Consider the following 16,682-nt stretch of genomic DNA (forward strand, 5'->3'; position numbering starts at 1 on the left):
AGGAAAACTTCTTCAATACCTCTAATATCATAATGGAGCTGAGTAGTCAAGTGAAACAGTTGAAAATTAAAATTTCTCCTTCTTCCCAAGAAATGCAAAAGGAAGATCCAAGCTCTGACGCTTAAATGATACAATTCAGAATAATAAACAGAGATGTGATGCACTGCATGACTGATACCTCCAAGTATATCTGGTATTACCAATGCACTTCCCAAGGGCACACTGCTGCCTCACAGCACCAGAGACCCGGGTTCAATTCCCGTCTCAGGCGACTGACTGTGTGGAGTTTGCACGTTCTCCCCGTGTCTGCGTGGGTTTCCTCTGGGTGCTCCGGTTTCCTCCCATGGTCCAAAGATGTGCAGATCAGGTGAATTGGCCATGCTAAATTGCTCGTAGTGTTAGGTAAGGGGTAAATGTAGGGGTATGGGAGGGTTGCGGGTCGGTGTGGACTTGTTGGGCCGAAGGGCCTGTTTCCACACTGTAATGTAATCTAATCGAATCAAACACATCAGAGAGAGATGTGATAAGAATATTTAACCACGGTTCTTAACCTGCAATCTTGGGTTTCCAATTATGTAAAAAATATTGATTAGTCTCATTTCCTATCATCTCAGAACCTTCAATTTTGATTTTCTGCTTTCATTTACTTATGAAATTACATTCTTTTTCAGCAGATGGCCTTAAGTTAACTCATGATAGAATTATTGGAGACGATTATACTAAGTATTTTGCTTCAAAAGAACATTTTGCAGGTCTACGAATAAAGAAAAGGGGAGCTGGACTATTGGACAGCTCTTTCAGAGAGCTTGTAATGACCCATCGGACTGAATGGCATTGTTTTGGTTGCCTCTGTACCAGCAGTGCAAATCTTTAAAAAATACAAAAGCAGTACAGAAGCTTTTCTTTGCAAAGTTTCAATTTGGTGAGACAGGTTATTCACATTAAGCAATTTCAAATTAAGATAACTCATGGGTTCTTGTGGTGCAATGGTAGTATCTCTAGCTCTGAACCAGGAGGTCTGTACTCATGTTTCACTTGCTCCAGAGCTGTATTACAATATCTCTGAACAGGATGATTGGAAAATATCTTCAGATAAGTCATCTCGCATCCTGGGTCTGACACCCCAAGTTTGGAAGGTGTTGTCCAGTTCCTTGTAAAATGGTACTTAACCCAAGTTCAATTCTCATATTGATTGAGTTTACCACAAAAGTCCTTCCTTCTGAACCTCTCCCCTTGACTGAGGCATGTTGACCCACAGGTCAAACCATCAGCACTCATCTTTCTAATGACAGTGCAACCCTCTGGGACCATGGTGACTTTAAAGCTGCAGATTGCAAATCTATTCTGTTGTTATTGTGTCCATAACAATGCAAGGGTTACATGGCCTTAGGTAAGGACAAAGATAGGACTCTTGTTGTACAGCAAGTAGTGTCCCTATCCTTGAGTTTGAAGGTCTGCGCTCAAGACCGGCTTGGCCCAGTGGGGGTGTGATAATAGGCAAGAGTGGAAGCTCCATCTAGAGGTTGTTGTGTGCAAAGACATTTCAGATTTTAGTATCAAAAATGAAATAATTTTAAAATCTTCACTGTAAGCAACAAGGATGTCTTGTAGCACAGTGGGCAACAGCTGTACCTCTGAGCAGGAGGTTCTCGGTTCAAAAGGCTTGATAGCCGCAGAAAGTCCTATTCATAACTGGGCCAAACAGGTTGATTATCATCCTGGGATTCCTTCTGTATGCCTAGGCATGTGTTAAAATTACAGGAGGCTTTTGATCAGCTATGCTTAATGTGGAGTGGCACCCCTCAAGCCAATTAGCCTGCGGCTTCATGCTGGTGATGTGTTCCTGGAAATGACAGCTATGGGAACAAATGTAAGTGTTGTCTGCCTCATTCATGTCTCAGTAAGTGATATACTCTGAAGACTACTGAATATTTTATCAATATTTTGAAAACGATGTGCAATGGCAACATGAAAAGCTTATCTTAACTGTGAACTATGATGTATTTCTTACTCTTGTTGTGAACAGCATTAAGATTAATGTTAGGAAAGTGGAATTGGGTTAGAGGATCAGCCACAATCTTACTGAATGGTGGAAGAAGCTTGTGGACGGCATTGATTATTCCTACTTCCATGTCATATGTGCTTATTCTCAGTCAAAATAGGATCTTTGAACACATTGCTTATAGCACAGAAGGAAGTCATTTGTTCCAGTGCATCAGTGCTACTTCTCTGCACGGGTAACTCACATAGCCCCACTCCCATGCCATTTGTCTCTAGTCCTTTTTTTTTTCTCCTTAGATAATTAGTCAATTCTCTTTTGAAAGCCATAGTTGAGTCTGCCTCTACTACACACTCAAACAGTGCACTCCAGATCCTAGCCACTCACTCGAAAGGTTGATTAGTTATAATGCACGTTTCGTCAACATGAATTCAAGTAACACAATTGACAAATTGGGGAGGCTGTTTCTACAGCGCAAACTTTGAAAACGTGTGTTGGCTGTAACATGATTACCGCACCAACACTTTAAACCCTACTTCTAAAGCATGATTTTTCTGTAACGCGGGGTTGCACAAGAATGCAACCATCACCTTATAGAAGAACTGACTGTATTAAAAAAAAAGCATAACCTCATGTCATCAGCGTTTCCTTTACCTACATTCTAAAATCAATGTCTTCTGTTTTTCGATCAGATTACTTACAGTGTGGAAACAGGCCCTTCGGCCCAAGTCCACACTGACCCGCCACCCACACCCACACACCTAACACTATGGGCAATTTAGTATGGCCAATTCACCTAACCTGCACATTTTTGGACTGTGGGAGGAAACCGGAGCAAACCCACGCAGACATGGGGAGAATGTGCAAACTCCACACAGTCAGTCGCCTGAGGCGGGAATTGAACACGGGTCGCTGGCGCTGTGAGGTAGCAGTGCTAACCACTGTGCCACCACGCCACCCACCTTGTAACAATTGGAATAGTTCTCCTCTATCTACATTGTCCAGAATCCTCACAATTTTGAATAATTTTTGTGAAATTCTTCCTGCGAAGAAAAATTGTCCCAGCTTCTCTAATCTATCCATGTAACTGAAGTTCTTTATCCCTGGAATTGTTTTCATTATCATCCTATATTGTTGCTGATACCGTCACTTCCTTTCTAAAATGGGGAACAAAACATTAAAGCAATCGCCCAGTTGATGCTGAACCACTGCTTTATACACATTTATCCTAATTTCCTTCCTTTTATACCTGGCCTGTCAGCAGAAAGGCAGTGGAAATATTTACATTTTACATTGTTATACATTTACATTATCTGTAATAATATTTTTGATACATTTTCTCATAAATTTTGGTGCAGCAAGCACTTAAGCAACATTACCGTTTTCTATTGAGGAGATTCTTTCTCAAGCAATTCAAACTGGCTTTATGTTAATTTATCACTAGGCATGATTTTGTTGGATTATCTGTGCTGCTCCTAAATTATATTAACTGAAATTTGACATTATTAGCATATTCTAGAAGAAAGTGAGGACTGCAGATGCTGGAGATCGGAGCTGAAAATGTGTTGCTGGAAAAGCTCAGCAGGTCAGGCAGCATCCAAGGAGCAGGAGAATCGACGTTTTGGGCATGAGCCCTTCGTCAATTCTCCCGCTCCTTGGATGCTGCCTGACCTGCTGCGCTTTTCCAGCAACACATTTTCAGCTCATTATTAGCATATTCACAATCCTGCATGAAAGACAATACATGTGAATTTCCTGCATTTAGGCCTAGTCTGATTAAACGTAAGTTTATTACAGGTACATCAGGACCTAAAGTCACTGATTTCTGATGTCCTTTGATACTTCTTACAAACATCTTCATTGCTTTAATGCCACAACACTTTGGGTCAAAATAACTCAAGTGGTTAATTATAGAAAATATCAAGTACCTGGTGTTTGAAAATTTAGGGCTGCCATTTGGGATCCATGTTGCCAGAGGACAATTGGGTCATAGTTTGAAGAATCAATGCGTTGACCTTTGGGGTAAATTCTGGAGAGTTGCTTGCGGTTATATTCTCGAAACTCTTTTGACTTTTGTTTGAGGATGGTATCCACCTTGTTCTCTGCAAATGATCTGATTTCTTTGTAATCAATGTTGTCTTTTGCTGAAAGAGAGATATTACCTTTACTGAGTAATTGTTAATTTTGTCCTTTGTGTTTTACAATCCGATAGTTAAAATTCTGCATCTGTGCAATTAGAATGGTGATCACATATTATAGTATTAGCTGAGCTTTCGTCAAGAATCATTATAAATTCACTCTATAAATTCACGATTGTTGCCGGGTTAGTTTGAAATAGTGTGAAATATCAGGTAAACAATTCTGATGGGACAACAGCTTTGTTTCTGCATAAACGGGAAGGTGAGACATCATTGTTACAAATCTATCAAATAGATTTGGTTGCATAGAAGGAAAATTACCATTTGGAAAAAATTCTCGAGACTTGGCTGGTCTGCAATAAACAACTAAGTCAGATAACTCTTTGGCAATCTGTTGTTTCTTCTCCATTTCATTTTGATTCTTCTCCTGTCAAAACAAAACTGGAATTATTTTTTGTTCCCTCTCATGGAAATTCAAAATTTTGTGATATGCATATAACTTCATTTACACGTTCAGCCACAAAATTATTCTTTATTTTACTTTTCTTTTAACAGTAATGTGAACACAAGAAGCTCTAATGCTTAACATGTGTGCATGTATCTGTGAGGATTTATTTTAGGTGGTAATAGAGTGTATCTTCACAGTATTTATAAATTCCTTTTTTGGGGGGATTCTTCAATATTTGAACACGAATGTACAATGCAACAAATGAGTCAACATGATCAAAGCATTGGACCAAAAGAAAGACAGCTCATTGTTAGTGATCATAAATGGCTTATTTTCAGTTTGATCTGATTCTATTTTAAAATAAAAATGGAGTGGTATGCTGACCCAGAGGTTAGCACTGCTGCCTCATAGCAGGGACCCAGTTTCGATTCCAGACTTGGATGACTGTCTGTGTGGAATTTGCACATTCTCCCTGTATTTGTGCAGGTTTCCTCCAGGTGCTCAGGTTTCCTCCCACAGTCCAAAGATGTGCAGGTTAATTGATTGCCCAGGCTGAATTATCAATAGTGTCCAGGGATGTGCAGGCTAGGTGGATTAGCCATGGGAAATGCGGGGTTACAGGGATGTGGTGGGTCTGGGTTGGTGCGGACTCATTGGGCTGAATGGCTTGCTTCCATGATGTAGGCATTCTATTGTATTAACAAAAAGTAAATATTTTGCCTGCAACATACCTGTACGAGCTTTTTCTGAGAGCACTGTACCACTTCATGGTACCATGAAAACATTTCTTCCAATGAATTTGTAGCAACATCAAGAGGTGGTGCATCCGGGGGCACTTTTGGTTGAATAGTAAACATGAATGCCATTCCCAGCTTCCCATTTGTCTGTTTGACTATTTTTAAAGCAAAGAAACATTTCAACTCTCACAATATCCTTCCAAGCTATTAAAACAAATAAATAAAGACAAATAAACAAATTACTTTGGTTAGGTCACAGCTGGAGTACTGTGTGGAGTTCTGGCCACTTCACTTTAGGAAGGATATGATGGCACTGGCGGGGGTGCAAAAGAGATTCACCAGGGTGTTGCCTGGGATGGAATGTTTTAGCTATGAAGAGAAGCTTGACAGGCTTGTGTTGTTTTCTGTCAAGAAGGTTGAGTGTGGCCCTGATTGAGGTCATTAAGGTCATGAAGGGCTTGCACAAGGTGGATACGAAGCAGCTGTTGCCCTTAGTGGAAGGATCAATAACAAGAGCACACAATTTAAAGGGAATTTGAGGAAATATGTAGAGGGTAGCGGGAATCTGGAATGGAGTATCTGGGATGGTAGTTTAGGTGGAAAACCTCACAACCTTTAAAAAACACTTGGATGAACATTCAATGTAATTGTATTAAAGTGCAGGAAAGTGTGACTAGAGTAGATTTAGTGTAATTTTGTCATTGCAGATGCAATGGGCAAAAGGGCCTCTTCTGGTCAGTATCATTCTATGATTCTGCAAAACAATCAGATTATTTCATCACAGTTACCCATCACACAGCTTGAACATACCGACTGAACACTTGGCTAGTTCCACAATTCCTCTGCATATTACTCCTAGGGGGTTATCTTCTGTTATCTGAACAATAAAATAAACAAATAAACTCAAGGATTACACTTTCAAATGGAATAAAAACAGGTTGAGAGTATTATTATTTGAAACTGTTTGAGGTTAGACTATAAAGATGATGAAATAGCAGCAATGGAAATAAATGATCCTGTGGTGGTTGTAATGAGATCAGCCAGGTGGATGGCATAGAATATGAGTGCCCTGATTGGGGCTGTTAATCTGGTCCAATCAGGGAGCCTTGGCTGACAGATATAAACAGGAGTGTTGTACTCTATGCACTGATTCTGATGTAATTGGACTGTCTTGTATGTATTTATTATTGTTACATTTGCGACGACTGAAAGTGGGATGTGAGGCTTGTCCTCATTTCCCTGAAAACTAATTGAATGGCGGGTTTGGGGTCTGGCTTTGCTGCTCCCCTCACTTGTAGATTGTTGTTTCTCTGTGTGCAGCTGTTTTTGTTAATTGTTTGTCAACTGTACTGTTTAACAAAATATAATAAACAGGAAAAAAAAGACAGGAGTGTCAGAGGTTCTGTTCACTCTGAGAGCTGGCTCTGAGGAAGCTGGATCAAGAATTTTTCACGCGTAAATAAAGGCTGACTTGGTGATGGGATACTGGACCCTCTGGAATTATTTCAGCTCCATTCTCAGGAAAACACTGGCATACTTGAACAGATTAATCAACCCATAACTAAATATGATTTATGAACATCTAACTTACAAGATCTGGACAATATCCAAGCTTGCGGCGACAAGTGGCAAGTAACATTTGTGCCACACAAATGCCAGACAATGACCATCACCAATAAGAGACATTCTAACCACCACCCCCAACATTCAATGATATTGAATCCCCCACTGTCAACATCCTTGGAGTTACCATTGACCAGAAACTCAACTGGACTCACCACATAAGCACAGTGACTACAAGAGCAGATCAGAGACTAGGGATACGGCAGCTAGTAACTCACCTCCTGACACCCCAAAGTCTATCCACCATCTATGAGACACAAGTCAGGAGTGTGAAGGAAGACTCCTCACTTACCTAGATGTTTGCTGCCCCAACAACACTCAAGAAGCTTGACACCATCCAGGACAAAGCAACCCACTTGATTGGCACCACTTCCACAAACATTCAATCCCTCCATCACCGGCGCTCAATAGCAGCAGTGTGTACTATCTATAAGATGCACTGCAGAAATTCACCAAGGATCCTTAGACAGCACCTTCCAAACCCATGACCACTTCTATCAAAAGGACAGGAGCAGCAGGTACTTGGGAACACCACCACCTGCAAGTTCCCCTCCAAGACATTCACCACCCTTTCTTGGAAATATACCACTGTTCCTTCAGAGGCGTTGGGCCAAAAGCCTGGAATTCCCTCCCTACTGGCATTGTGGACCACAGTGATTCACAAAAGCAGTTTACCACCACCTTCTTAAGGGCAAATAGAGATGGGCTATCAATGCGAGCCAGCCAGTGACGCCCAAGTCCCACAAATGAATAAAAAAAAACTTACAAAGTCAATCTCACACAGGGATGCAATTTTAAATACCCAATGTAGCAACATTTCCTGTACTACAAATGGCTGCTTTATATTGTCTTGCACTGTGTTCCGACGTGTACACAAATTAACTTGCATTTGGACTCAGCAATGGAATCTGTTCGCATCCCAGGGACTATCTATAAACACAATTACTGAACAAATAAAACATACCTGGTTGCTAAATTCTTCCTGGGTTTCAGCAGGTATTTCTTCCACATAATTGGCTGGAAAATACTTTTGTATTTGGTCTCCGTAATCTCCTTTCCACCTAAACATAGCAGATATACAGAGTTATAGAATTTCGTCTGAATAGCTATTGCTTTAACATTTTCCTAGCATTGGGCTTATTGAATGAAAATAGAGTAAGAGTCTCAGAATGAAAGGAGGATGTTTTTCACTCAGAAGGTAGTGAATGTTTGAGATGTTTTTACTCCAGAAGGGTATGGGAATTCAGTCATTAAGTGAGTTACAAACAAAGAATGAAAGATTCCTCATTACTAATCACATAGAAAGAGATAGTGAAGAAGGCGTTTGGTATGCTTTCCTTTACTGGTCAGAGTATTGAGTACAGGAGTTGGGAGGTCATGTTGCGGCTGTACAGGACATTGGTTAGGCCACTGTTGGAATATTGCATGCAATTCTGGTCTCCTTCCTATAGGAAAGATGTTGTGAAATTTGAAAGGGTTCAGAAAAGATTTACAAGGATGTTGCCAGGGTTGGAGGATTTGAGCCACAGGGAGAGGCTGAACAGGCTGGGGCTGTTTTCCCTGGAACGTAGGAGGTCGAGGGGTGAACTTATAGAGATTTACAAAATTATGAGGGGCATGGATAGGATAAATAGACAAAGTCCTTTCCCTGGGGTGGGGAGTCCAGAACTAGAGGGCATAGGTTTAGGGTGAGAGGGGAAAGATATAAAAGAGACCTAAGGGGCAACATTTTCTCGCAGAGCGTGGTTTGTGTATGGATTGAGATGCCAGAGGAAGTGGCGGAGGCTGTACAATTGCAACATTTAAGAGGCATTTGGATGGGTATATGAATAGGAAGGGTTTGGAGGGATCTGGGCCAGGTGCTGGTAGATGGGACTAGATTGGGTTGGGATATCTGGTTGGCACGGACGAGTTGGACCAAAGGGTCTATTTTCGTGCTGCACATCTCTATGACTCTATGACATAGGAACAGTGTGTGAATATGGCGTCCAGGTGGATGATTAGCCTTAGAATTAGAGGGGGTAAATTCAGAACAGAAATGCGGAGACATTTCTTCAGCCAGTGTGTGGTGGGCCTGTGGAATTTATTGCCGCAGAGTGCAGTGGAGGCTGGGACGCTAAATGTCTTCAAGGCAGAGATTGATAGATTCTTGTTGTCTCGAGGAATTAAGGGCTACAGGGAGAATGCGGGTAAGCGGTGTTGAAATGCCCATCAGCAATGATTGAATGGCGGAGTGGACTCAATGGGCCGAATGGCCTTACTTCCACTCCTATGTCTTATGGTCTTATGGTTTAGAACAGTGGAGCAGACTCAACAGGCTGAAGGGTCAACTTCTACTTCAATGTTCCTAACTATTATGTTATCTGTAGCTGATCTCTGATACCAATCAACCATTAATATAAATGTTTATCTAACTAATAAGAAATCTTAACACATCGGAATTAGTGGAGACCTAGAGTCATTTCAAATGGTTTGGGGAATATCTTAAACCAGCACAACAAAGTTTTTTATTTACAATAAAGTTAAGATAGTGGTCCAAGGTCTGCAAAGGAATTGAAAATGAAAGTGAGAATAAAACCGATTAAGAGAATAGCAATCTTCTGAGTTCCAATGCAGCGTGCTGTGCCTTCAACCTTATATCAGAGAATGGTAAAGTGAAGGCTGTATCATAGGGAACCATTGAACTAGATAATGAAACTCAAAAGTATAAACATTGTACACGCAGAGTCGATCAGAAGTTATCATATCGAGGTTTACACAAGAGCAAACATTTTCTCTTAAGAGAAACTAAGAATGAGCTACAAATACATCTTGCCACAGATTATGATCCTAATTTACTATTTCCAGCCTTGTTAAACTTTCATTCCTCAATCTAAATGGATAACATAATCTAACAAATAATTATCTCTGTTACTGAGAGAAAAAAAAACTCACCATCCTTGATCATGCTTTTTGACATTGTGGATGATGGCACCTCGAGGAAAAGACAATTCATCTTGTTGTTGACTCTGGTATTGATATAAAGCTTTCACTGAACCCTTTGAATTAAGAAATGACTTGTTAACTACTGTATAGAAACTTCAATACAAATAAGTGCACTGTTCATTAGTAGAGTATAAACTATAAATGTAATACTTTAATTATAAAAGTAAACAGAGAAAGCCTTCCCTTTAAATATCACTTTTTATACAGATTATGGAAGTGTTATCAATTTATAGTACTTAAAATTGTGATAAGCAATGTAACATCAGAGCAAGCTACCAATTTCAAAACATTAAAAATATTAGTTAGGATTACACATCAGTTAAAGTGCACTGATTCAAATTTCTCCTCAATTCAATTTGCTGTTGTCTGCAATTACACTACTGATATTCATATTCAGAACAAACCCAAATTCTAGTGATATCTATCTCAGCTTGCATATCGCAAGGCAAAGTTTTATCCACATATCATTTTTGTCAGATCCGATTCAATGCAGGGGTCAAATCAGTTTTGATTTTCTGAACGTTCCTCTTGAGATTTCCTTGGAGGCTCTTTTTGTTCTTATTTTCGGGGGGTTACTTTTTTCATTCTCACTAACTCATTTATCATGTGATGCTGCAACATAGTGATAGGGTAGGCTATGGCCCATTGGTACAAGAGCTGGACAATTAGCCTGTGGTCCAGGTAATGTTCTGGGGACTGGTTTCAAATCCTGCCACAGCAGGATTCAATAAAAATCTGGAATTAAGAATTTAACAATGACCACAAATCGATTGTCAAGAAAAAAACCCATCTGGTTCACTAATGCATTTTAGGAAAAGAAACTGTCATCTTTAGCTGGTTTGGCCTACATGTGACTCCAGACCTACAGTAATGTGTCTGACTCTTAACTGCTCTCTGGGCAATTAAAGACGGGCAATAAATGCTGGCCTAGCCACTGGCACCCACATCCCATGAGTAAATTACAAAAAATAAGATATTCAATATTTGTGTTGACATATGGGGTATTTGGATTCAGACACAAGCAAAAATAAATAATTCAACAATAATTATCAACTGTCCATTAAACTTAAAACCACAACACACAAGGGAAGCATTAATTTGTGAAATACCAAAATATTTACAGTGGTACAAGATAACAGGAATAAGATAATGCATAGCACAACAGCTTGTGGTCTGTTTGGTATTCCAAGCATTTGGCAAATGTGGGCCTGACTTATCGGTTGACAAGCAGGAGGCTGAAGGAACACAGCAAGCCAGGCAGCACCAGGAAGTGGTGGAGTCAATGTTACGGGTGTAACCTGTCTTCAGAACTGGGGGCAGGTGTAAGGGGAGTTGCAGATAAAAAGGGTGGTGAGTGAGGTAGGGATAGGTGAAGACAGGCAGAGGGTATGACCTGGTTGGTCGATGGGAGGAATGAATCCAGTTGGTAGCTGGAAGGAATGGTTGATGAGAGGAATGGAAGGGAGGGAGAGGGCTGGGAAAGGATTCAGGAAATGGGAAGAGAGGTTATTTGAAATTGGAGAGCTCAATGTTGAGTCCTCTGGGCTGTAGGCTGCCCAGGTGGAAGATGAGGTGTTGTTCCTCCAATTTGCTGTTTGGTTCATTTTGGCAATGGAGGAGGCCAAGGATGATCATGTCGGAAAGGGAGTGGGAAGGGGAATTAGAATGGGCGGTGACTGGGAGGGCTGGTTGGCCCCTGTAGGCCCGTATGAGAAGCTCGGTGAACCATTTCCTAAGTTTATGCTTAGTCTCCCCGATGCAGAAAAGATGTACACCTGTATCTGGGTGCACTGGATACAGTAAACTCGGTTGGACGAGAGGCAAGTGAACCTCTATCTCACCTGGAAGGATTGTGTGGGGCCTTGAGGTGAGGGGAGTGGTGTACCAGCAGGTTCTGCATCTCTTCCAATTGCAGGGCAAGTTACCTGGGGTTCAGGGGTGTTGGTGGGGAGAGTGCCAAAACCAACGTTTGTCGAATGGAACGGTCCTTGAGGAAGTCAGAGAGGGGTGGGGAGGGGAAAAGGTAACTCACCACCTAGGTGAGGTCTAGTTGGAGTTGATAGAAGTGTTCAAGGATCATGCATTGGATGTGGAGACTGGTGGGGTGCTTGGTGAGGACAAGGGGGCCCTGTCATTATTGCATTTTGAGGGGGGGTTTACAGCAGTGAGACAAGAAATGGAGATGGTGCAATGGACATCTGTCTGAATGATGGCGGGGGAGGAGCACATAGTTCAACATAGGTGGACATCTAGGATACTTGGGAGTGGAATGCCTCCTTGTCCGAGCAGATGCGGAGGAGGCGGAGGGGTTGGAGAACAGGATAGAGTTTTTTCTCACAGGATCCTTAGTGTCGAAACAGGCCATTTGGCCCAATAAGTCCACACTGACCTTCCGAAGACTAACGCACCCAGATCCATTCCCCTACTACTTTATATTTCCCTTACTAATGCGCCTAACCTACACATCCCTGAACACTACGGGCAATTTAACATGGCCAATTCATCTAACCTGCATCTCTTTGGACTGTGGGAGGAAACTGGAGCACCCGGAGAAAACCCATGCAGACATGGGGAGAAAATACAAACTCCACACAGCTAGTCACCCAAGGCTGGTACTGTGAGGCAGCAGTGCTAACCACTGAGCCACCATGCCATCTGAATTCTTGCAGGATACCGGGTGGGAGGACGTGTAGTCCAGATGTGAGAGTCTGTAGCTTGATAGTAAATGTCTGTCTGGAGACTGTTGCCAGAGATTGAAATTGAAAGGTCAAAAAAGGAGAGGGAGGTGTCTGAGCTGGACCAAGTGAATTTGAGGGTGGGGTAGAAGTTGTGGGCCAAGTTGATGAACTGCTCCAGTTCAACCCGGGCACACGAAGCTGCAGCAATGCAGTCATCGATGTAATGGCAGAAGAGTTGGGACACTGTGCCTGTGTAGATACTGAAGAGGGCCTGTTCAATATAGCCAACAAAGAGGCAGGTGCTGCTGGGACCCATCTGCGTGCCCATAAGCACCCCTTTGATTTGGAGGAAATGGGAAGAGTTAAAGGACAAATTATTAAGGGTGAGGACAGTTCAGCGAGGCAGAGGAGGGTACTGGTGTAGGGGGACTGGATGGGTCTGTTGGAAAGGAATAAGTGGAGGGCCTGGAGGCCATCCTTTTGGGATATGGACATGTATAAGGACTGAACGTCCATCGTGAAGATAAAGTCTGTGGGCTGGGGAGCTGGAAGTTACTGAAGAGATGGAGGGTGTGGTTGGTGTCGTAGATGTGGGTGGGAAAGTGCCTGAACCAAGGGGGAGAGGAGAGATTTGAGACAGGATGAGAGGAGTTCAATCATGAAGAAATAATGGGTCGGCAGGGTTGTTGGGCTTGTGGATCTTGGTGAGTAGGTAAAACTGGCCAGTGTGAGGCTGGGGGACTATGAGATTAGAGGCAGTGGAGGGGAGATCACCAGAGGCAATAGGGCACTAACAGTGCGAGTGATTTTGGCATGATGGGGGTGGAGTCGTGGGCAAGGGGTCGGGAAGTAGGACATGGCGTTGGAGAGTTGGCATTCAGCCTCTGCGACATAAAGGTTCGTTCTCCAGACTACCACCGGCCCGCCTTTGTCAAGCTGATGTATTGGTTGGCAGTAGCCTTAAAGAATGCCTTAATTGGTGGCAAGGGGGAAATGAGGATTGGGTGGTTGAGCAGCTGGTTGTAGAAGTTAGACAGGAATAATAAGACAAATGTATGTGTAAGAAGATGATGTAATCTAAAAGAAGATAAGGAAGTACAGGGAAGAGTCAAGGCAGAGGGGAAGAAGTGGCAGAGAAATGACTGGGAGCTGGGTTGGTAATGGCCTTTGGTTTTAATGTGGAGCTGGGATAAACTTGACTTCCCTTGTGGCCCCACATTCAGGTATCTTTTGAAGATAAAGCCTGCTTGGTGACAACACTCTTGCCTTTATAGGCCAACGTTTCGGTCACCTATAGATCACCCAGTACCCACTCTTTCAGTTTTTCATTGTGGTACATATTCTAATAAAACCAAAATGGACTTGCTGCAAGATTTAATTTTGAATAATTGTACTGCGGTAATGAATGAATTTAAATTTTTCTCCTCGCTTCCTCATTTTGATTATTTCAATACTGACAGTTAATAACTGCTTCTAATCAAATTGCATATGCTTTGATGTCAAAAATTAGCCTGGAAGTGGATTAATGTAATAAAAATGGAATTTTATCACATTATGTAAAGTAAGACTAATTACTGACTCGATTCTTAATTCTTAAAATTTTGTAATGGCTTACATTTTTAGTCAATACAAATTCACATTCTAAATATAGTTGAAATCTATTAAAACAAAATTAAAATACTGATATAATCAGGAAGACTGGACAGCTGGAAGACATGACAGATGATCTGGGGTTGAGTACACACTTAATGGACGGCTGTGTCAGACTTGCTACACTGTGTGCAAATAGCTCCTTGCAAAGAGCCAGGGAATCAGAACAAATGTTTCAATGTGAAACTACTTTCTAGCTCAGCAAGCAATGCTGTTCTACCTCAGAAGTAACTACTGGCTTTAATTAAAAGCTTTCACTATGTTTGTACATTATTTTAAACAGAAATCCTTCTGATTAACAATTAATTGTAAAATGCAATCTGAAAAAGACTGATTTCACTTGAAACATGAACAGAATATGATATTAAATTAGAGAGGGTTCAGAAAAGATTTACCAATATGTTGCCAGGAATGGACGGATTCAGTTATAAAAATAGGCGAGGACTTTTTTTCAATGGAGCGTAAGAGGATAAGGGTGACCCGAAAGAGGCTTATAAAATCACAAGGGGCATAGATCAGGAGAATAGCAAAGACCTTTTCCCTTAGGCATGGGTGTTCAAAAAACTAGGGGCCATATTTTTAAGGTGAGAGGAGAAAGATTTAAAAAAGACATGAGGGCCAACTCTTTTACACAGACAGTGGTTCGTGTGTGGAATGAACCTCCAGAGGAAGTGTTAGATGCAGGTACAGTTACAACATTTAAAAGACATTTGGATAAGTACATGAGTATAAAAGGTTTGGAGGGATATGGGCCTAATGCAGGCAAGTGGGACTAGCTTAGTTTGGGAACATGGTCAACATGAACTAGTTGGACCGAAAGGTCTGTTTCTGTGCTGTCTGACTCTATGACTCTACAGTGTCAACAACAGCAAGTCCAGCAGCAGCTGTGCAGCATACAGACAAATTAATGTTTCACAGGTGGCCTGTCAACAGAACCGGTCTTTTTTTTAACTTAACCTTTTGTTTCCCTAATCAAACTGTAGAGATGTTATTACACAGGAGGGATTTGAACCTGGCCTCTTAGTCCAGGGGCACTACCACTGCACCCACAAAAGGATCTTAGCAGCTGTGTCATTACAGATAATGTGATCAATGATGAGTGTACCTTGCATTTTTTTAAAAAAAATCAATATTTTCTCTTAGATTTCAGAAAACAAGATTTCTTTAGGGAAAATATGTTCCTGTTTGGCACACAATTAATCTTCCAGGGGGTGGCAACAGTAGAGGGTACAGTTGCACCAAGGATCAGAATTTCCCTTCATTATCTCCAGTTCCTGGAGAAAGTCCTTCACAGGAAAAATGTTCTGCCACCATTTCATAAACAGATTCTGGGAAGTCACGATATGTGTAGATGCAAGTATTTGAGAAGAGTAATGATAGTAATAATTTAGGAACAGAGTTCTCCTTTGGGAATCTTGCAAAACACGTCAATGTCCTGTCTAGATTTCCAGTACCCAAAGCACAGGCATGTTGACTGGAGATAATTGGTTGCAATGTATGCAGATGGCAGTGTAGTAGGGAACTATCAGCCGTTCGGAAATCTAATTTGAATCTAATGTTTTATTAATAATACTTTCACAAACTGCTCAATATTCATCTAAAACTTACTCGTGCTAAAGGGAATGACAATGAGTGAAGGAATCTAGGTTGTGACAACACCAGAGAACTGCACTATTGCTGTTCTCAGGTTTTGGACAGACATCAGAAATTCCAGAAATAGGTTTTTGCTTTGAATCCTATTCTTGCCGACTGAAATTATATTTATTTAATGCTTTAATAGGGACATCCATGTTCGAATCCTACCTGAATAGGTGCCAGTTCATTTGGGTCCACATAATTTATGCCGTAGAGACTGCCATAGTCTTTTTCCTGAAAACAGACCAGAAGTTTCATTATGCACAGCACAGCTGATTGCAGAATGGGGAGTTGCAAGGGCATTCTGGTGAGGCCTTCCTTTTATATCACCTTGGAGGTCTTTCAAACCTCAATGAAGCTTAATCATTTGGATTTTGTGATCTCCCTTCCTCATGAAATGACTGAAGCAAAACACATTGCGGATATAGATCAGGAAAATAGGCTAACCTATATCTGTCAGTGAAAATGCCACTGGCTCTTAATGGCAGGACACAATCACACAAACCAGGGACAGGTTTACAGAAGCACCTTCCTCTGGTGAACGATGGAATTGAGAGACAAAAATGCAAGTCTCAATACAGGTATAGATAATTCAAAAGAAATTCTGGAGATATTCCAAAATGGCTTACCAGCCAGAAAACAATCTTAAAACATAGAGTCTCAATTATAAGGAATAACTTAACTGATGTCATCCAGTTACTAAATGTTTGAAGGTAAAGTTTTATCTGAATCTCTTGTTTCCATTGATTACATTTTTCAATAAAATTTGCACCAAGCTAATAAAGGGAG

At 41.3% G+C, this 16,682-nt stretch overlaps 1 protein-coding gene across 2 annotated transcripts in view; it reads right to left on the reverse strand.

The window, feature by feature from the left end:
* plcg2 (phospholipase C, gamma 2) overlaps positions 1 to 16,682 on the reverse strand; it is a 209,309-nt gene that overhangs the window by 19,339 nt on the left and 173,288 nt on the right. For both annotated transcript variants that reach the window (XM_072595954.1, XM_072595953.1), the window contains exons 20-26: positions 16,062 to 16,127; positions 9,880 to 9,983; positions 7,910 to 8,006; positions 6,133 to 6,199; positions 5,317 to 5,477; positions 4,459 to 4,564; positions 3,928 to 4,143 (exon numbers count right to left, since the gene is read on the reverse strand). In XM_072595954.1, coding sequence (XP_072452055.1) covers positions 3,928 to 4,143; positions 4,459 to 4,564; positions 5,317 to 5,477; positions 6,133 to 6,199; positions 7,910 to 8,006; positions 9,880 to 9,983; positions 16,062 to 16,127 — 817 coding nt within the window. The remainder of the gene's footprint in view (positions 1 to 3,927; positions 4,144 to 4,458; positions 4,565 to 5,316; positions 5,478 to 6,132; positions 6,200 to 7,909; positions 8,007 to 9,879; positions 9,984 to 16,061; positions 16,128 to 16,682) is intronic.

The sequence above is a fragment of the Chiloscyllium punctatum genome, chromosome 26 (genome assembly GCF_047496795.1).
Source record: "Chiloscyllium punctatum isolate Juve2018m chromosome 26, sChiPun1.3, whole genome shotgun sequence".
Classification (NCBI taxonomy): Eukaryota; Metazoa; Chordata; class Chondrichthyes; order Orectolobiformes; family Hemiscylliidae; genus Chiloscyllium; species Chiloscyllium punctatum.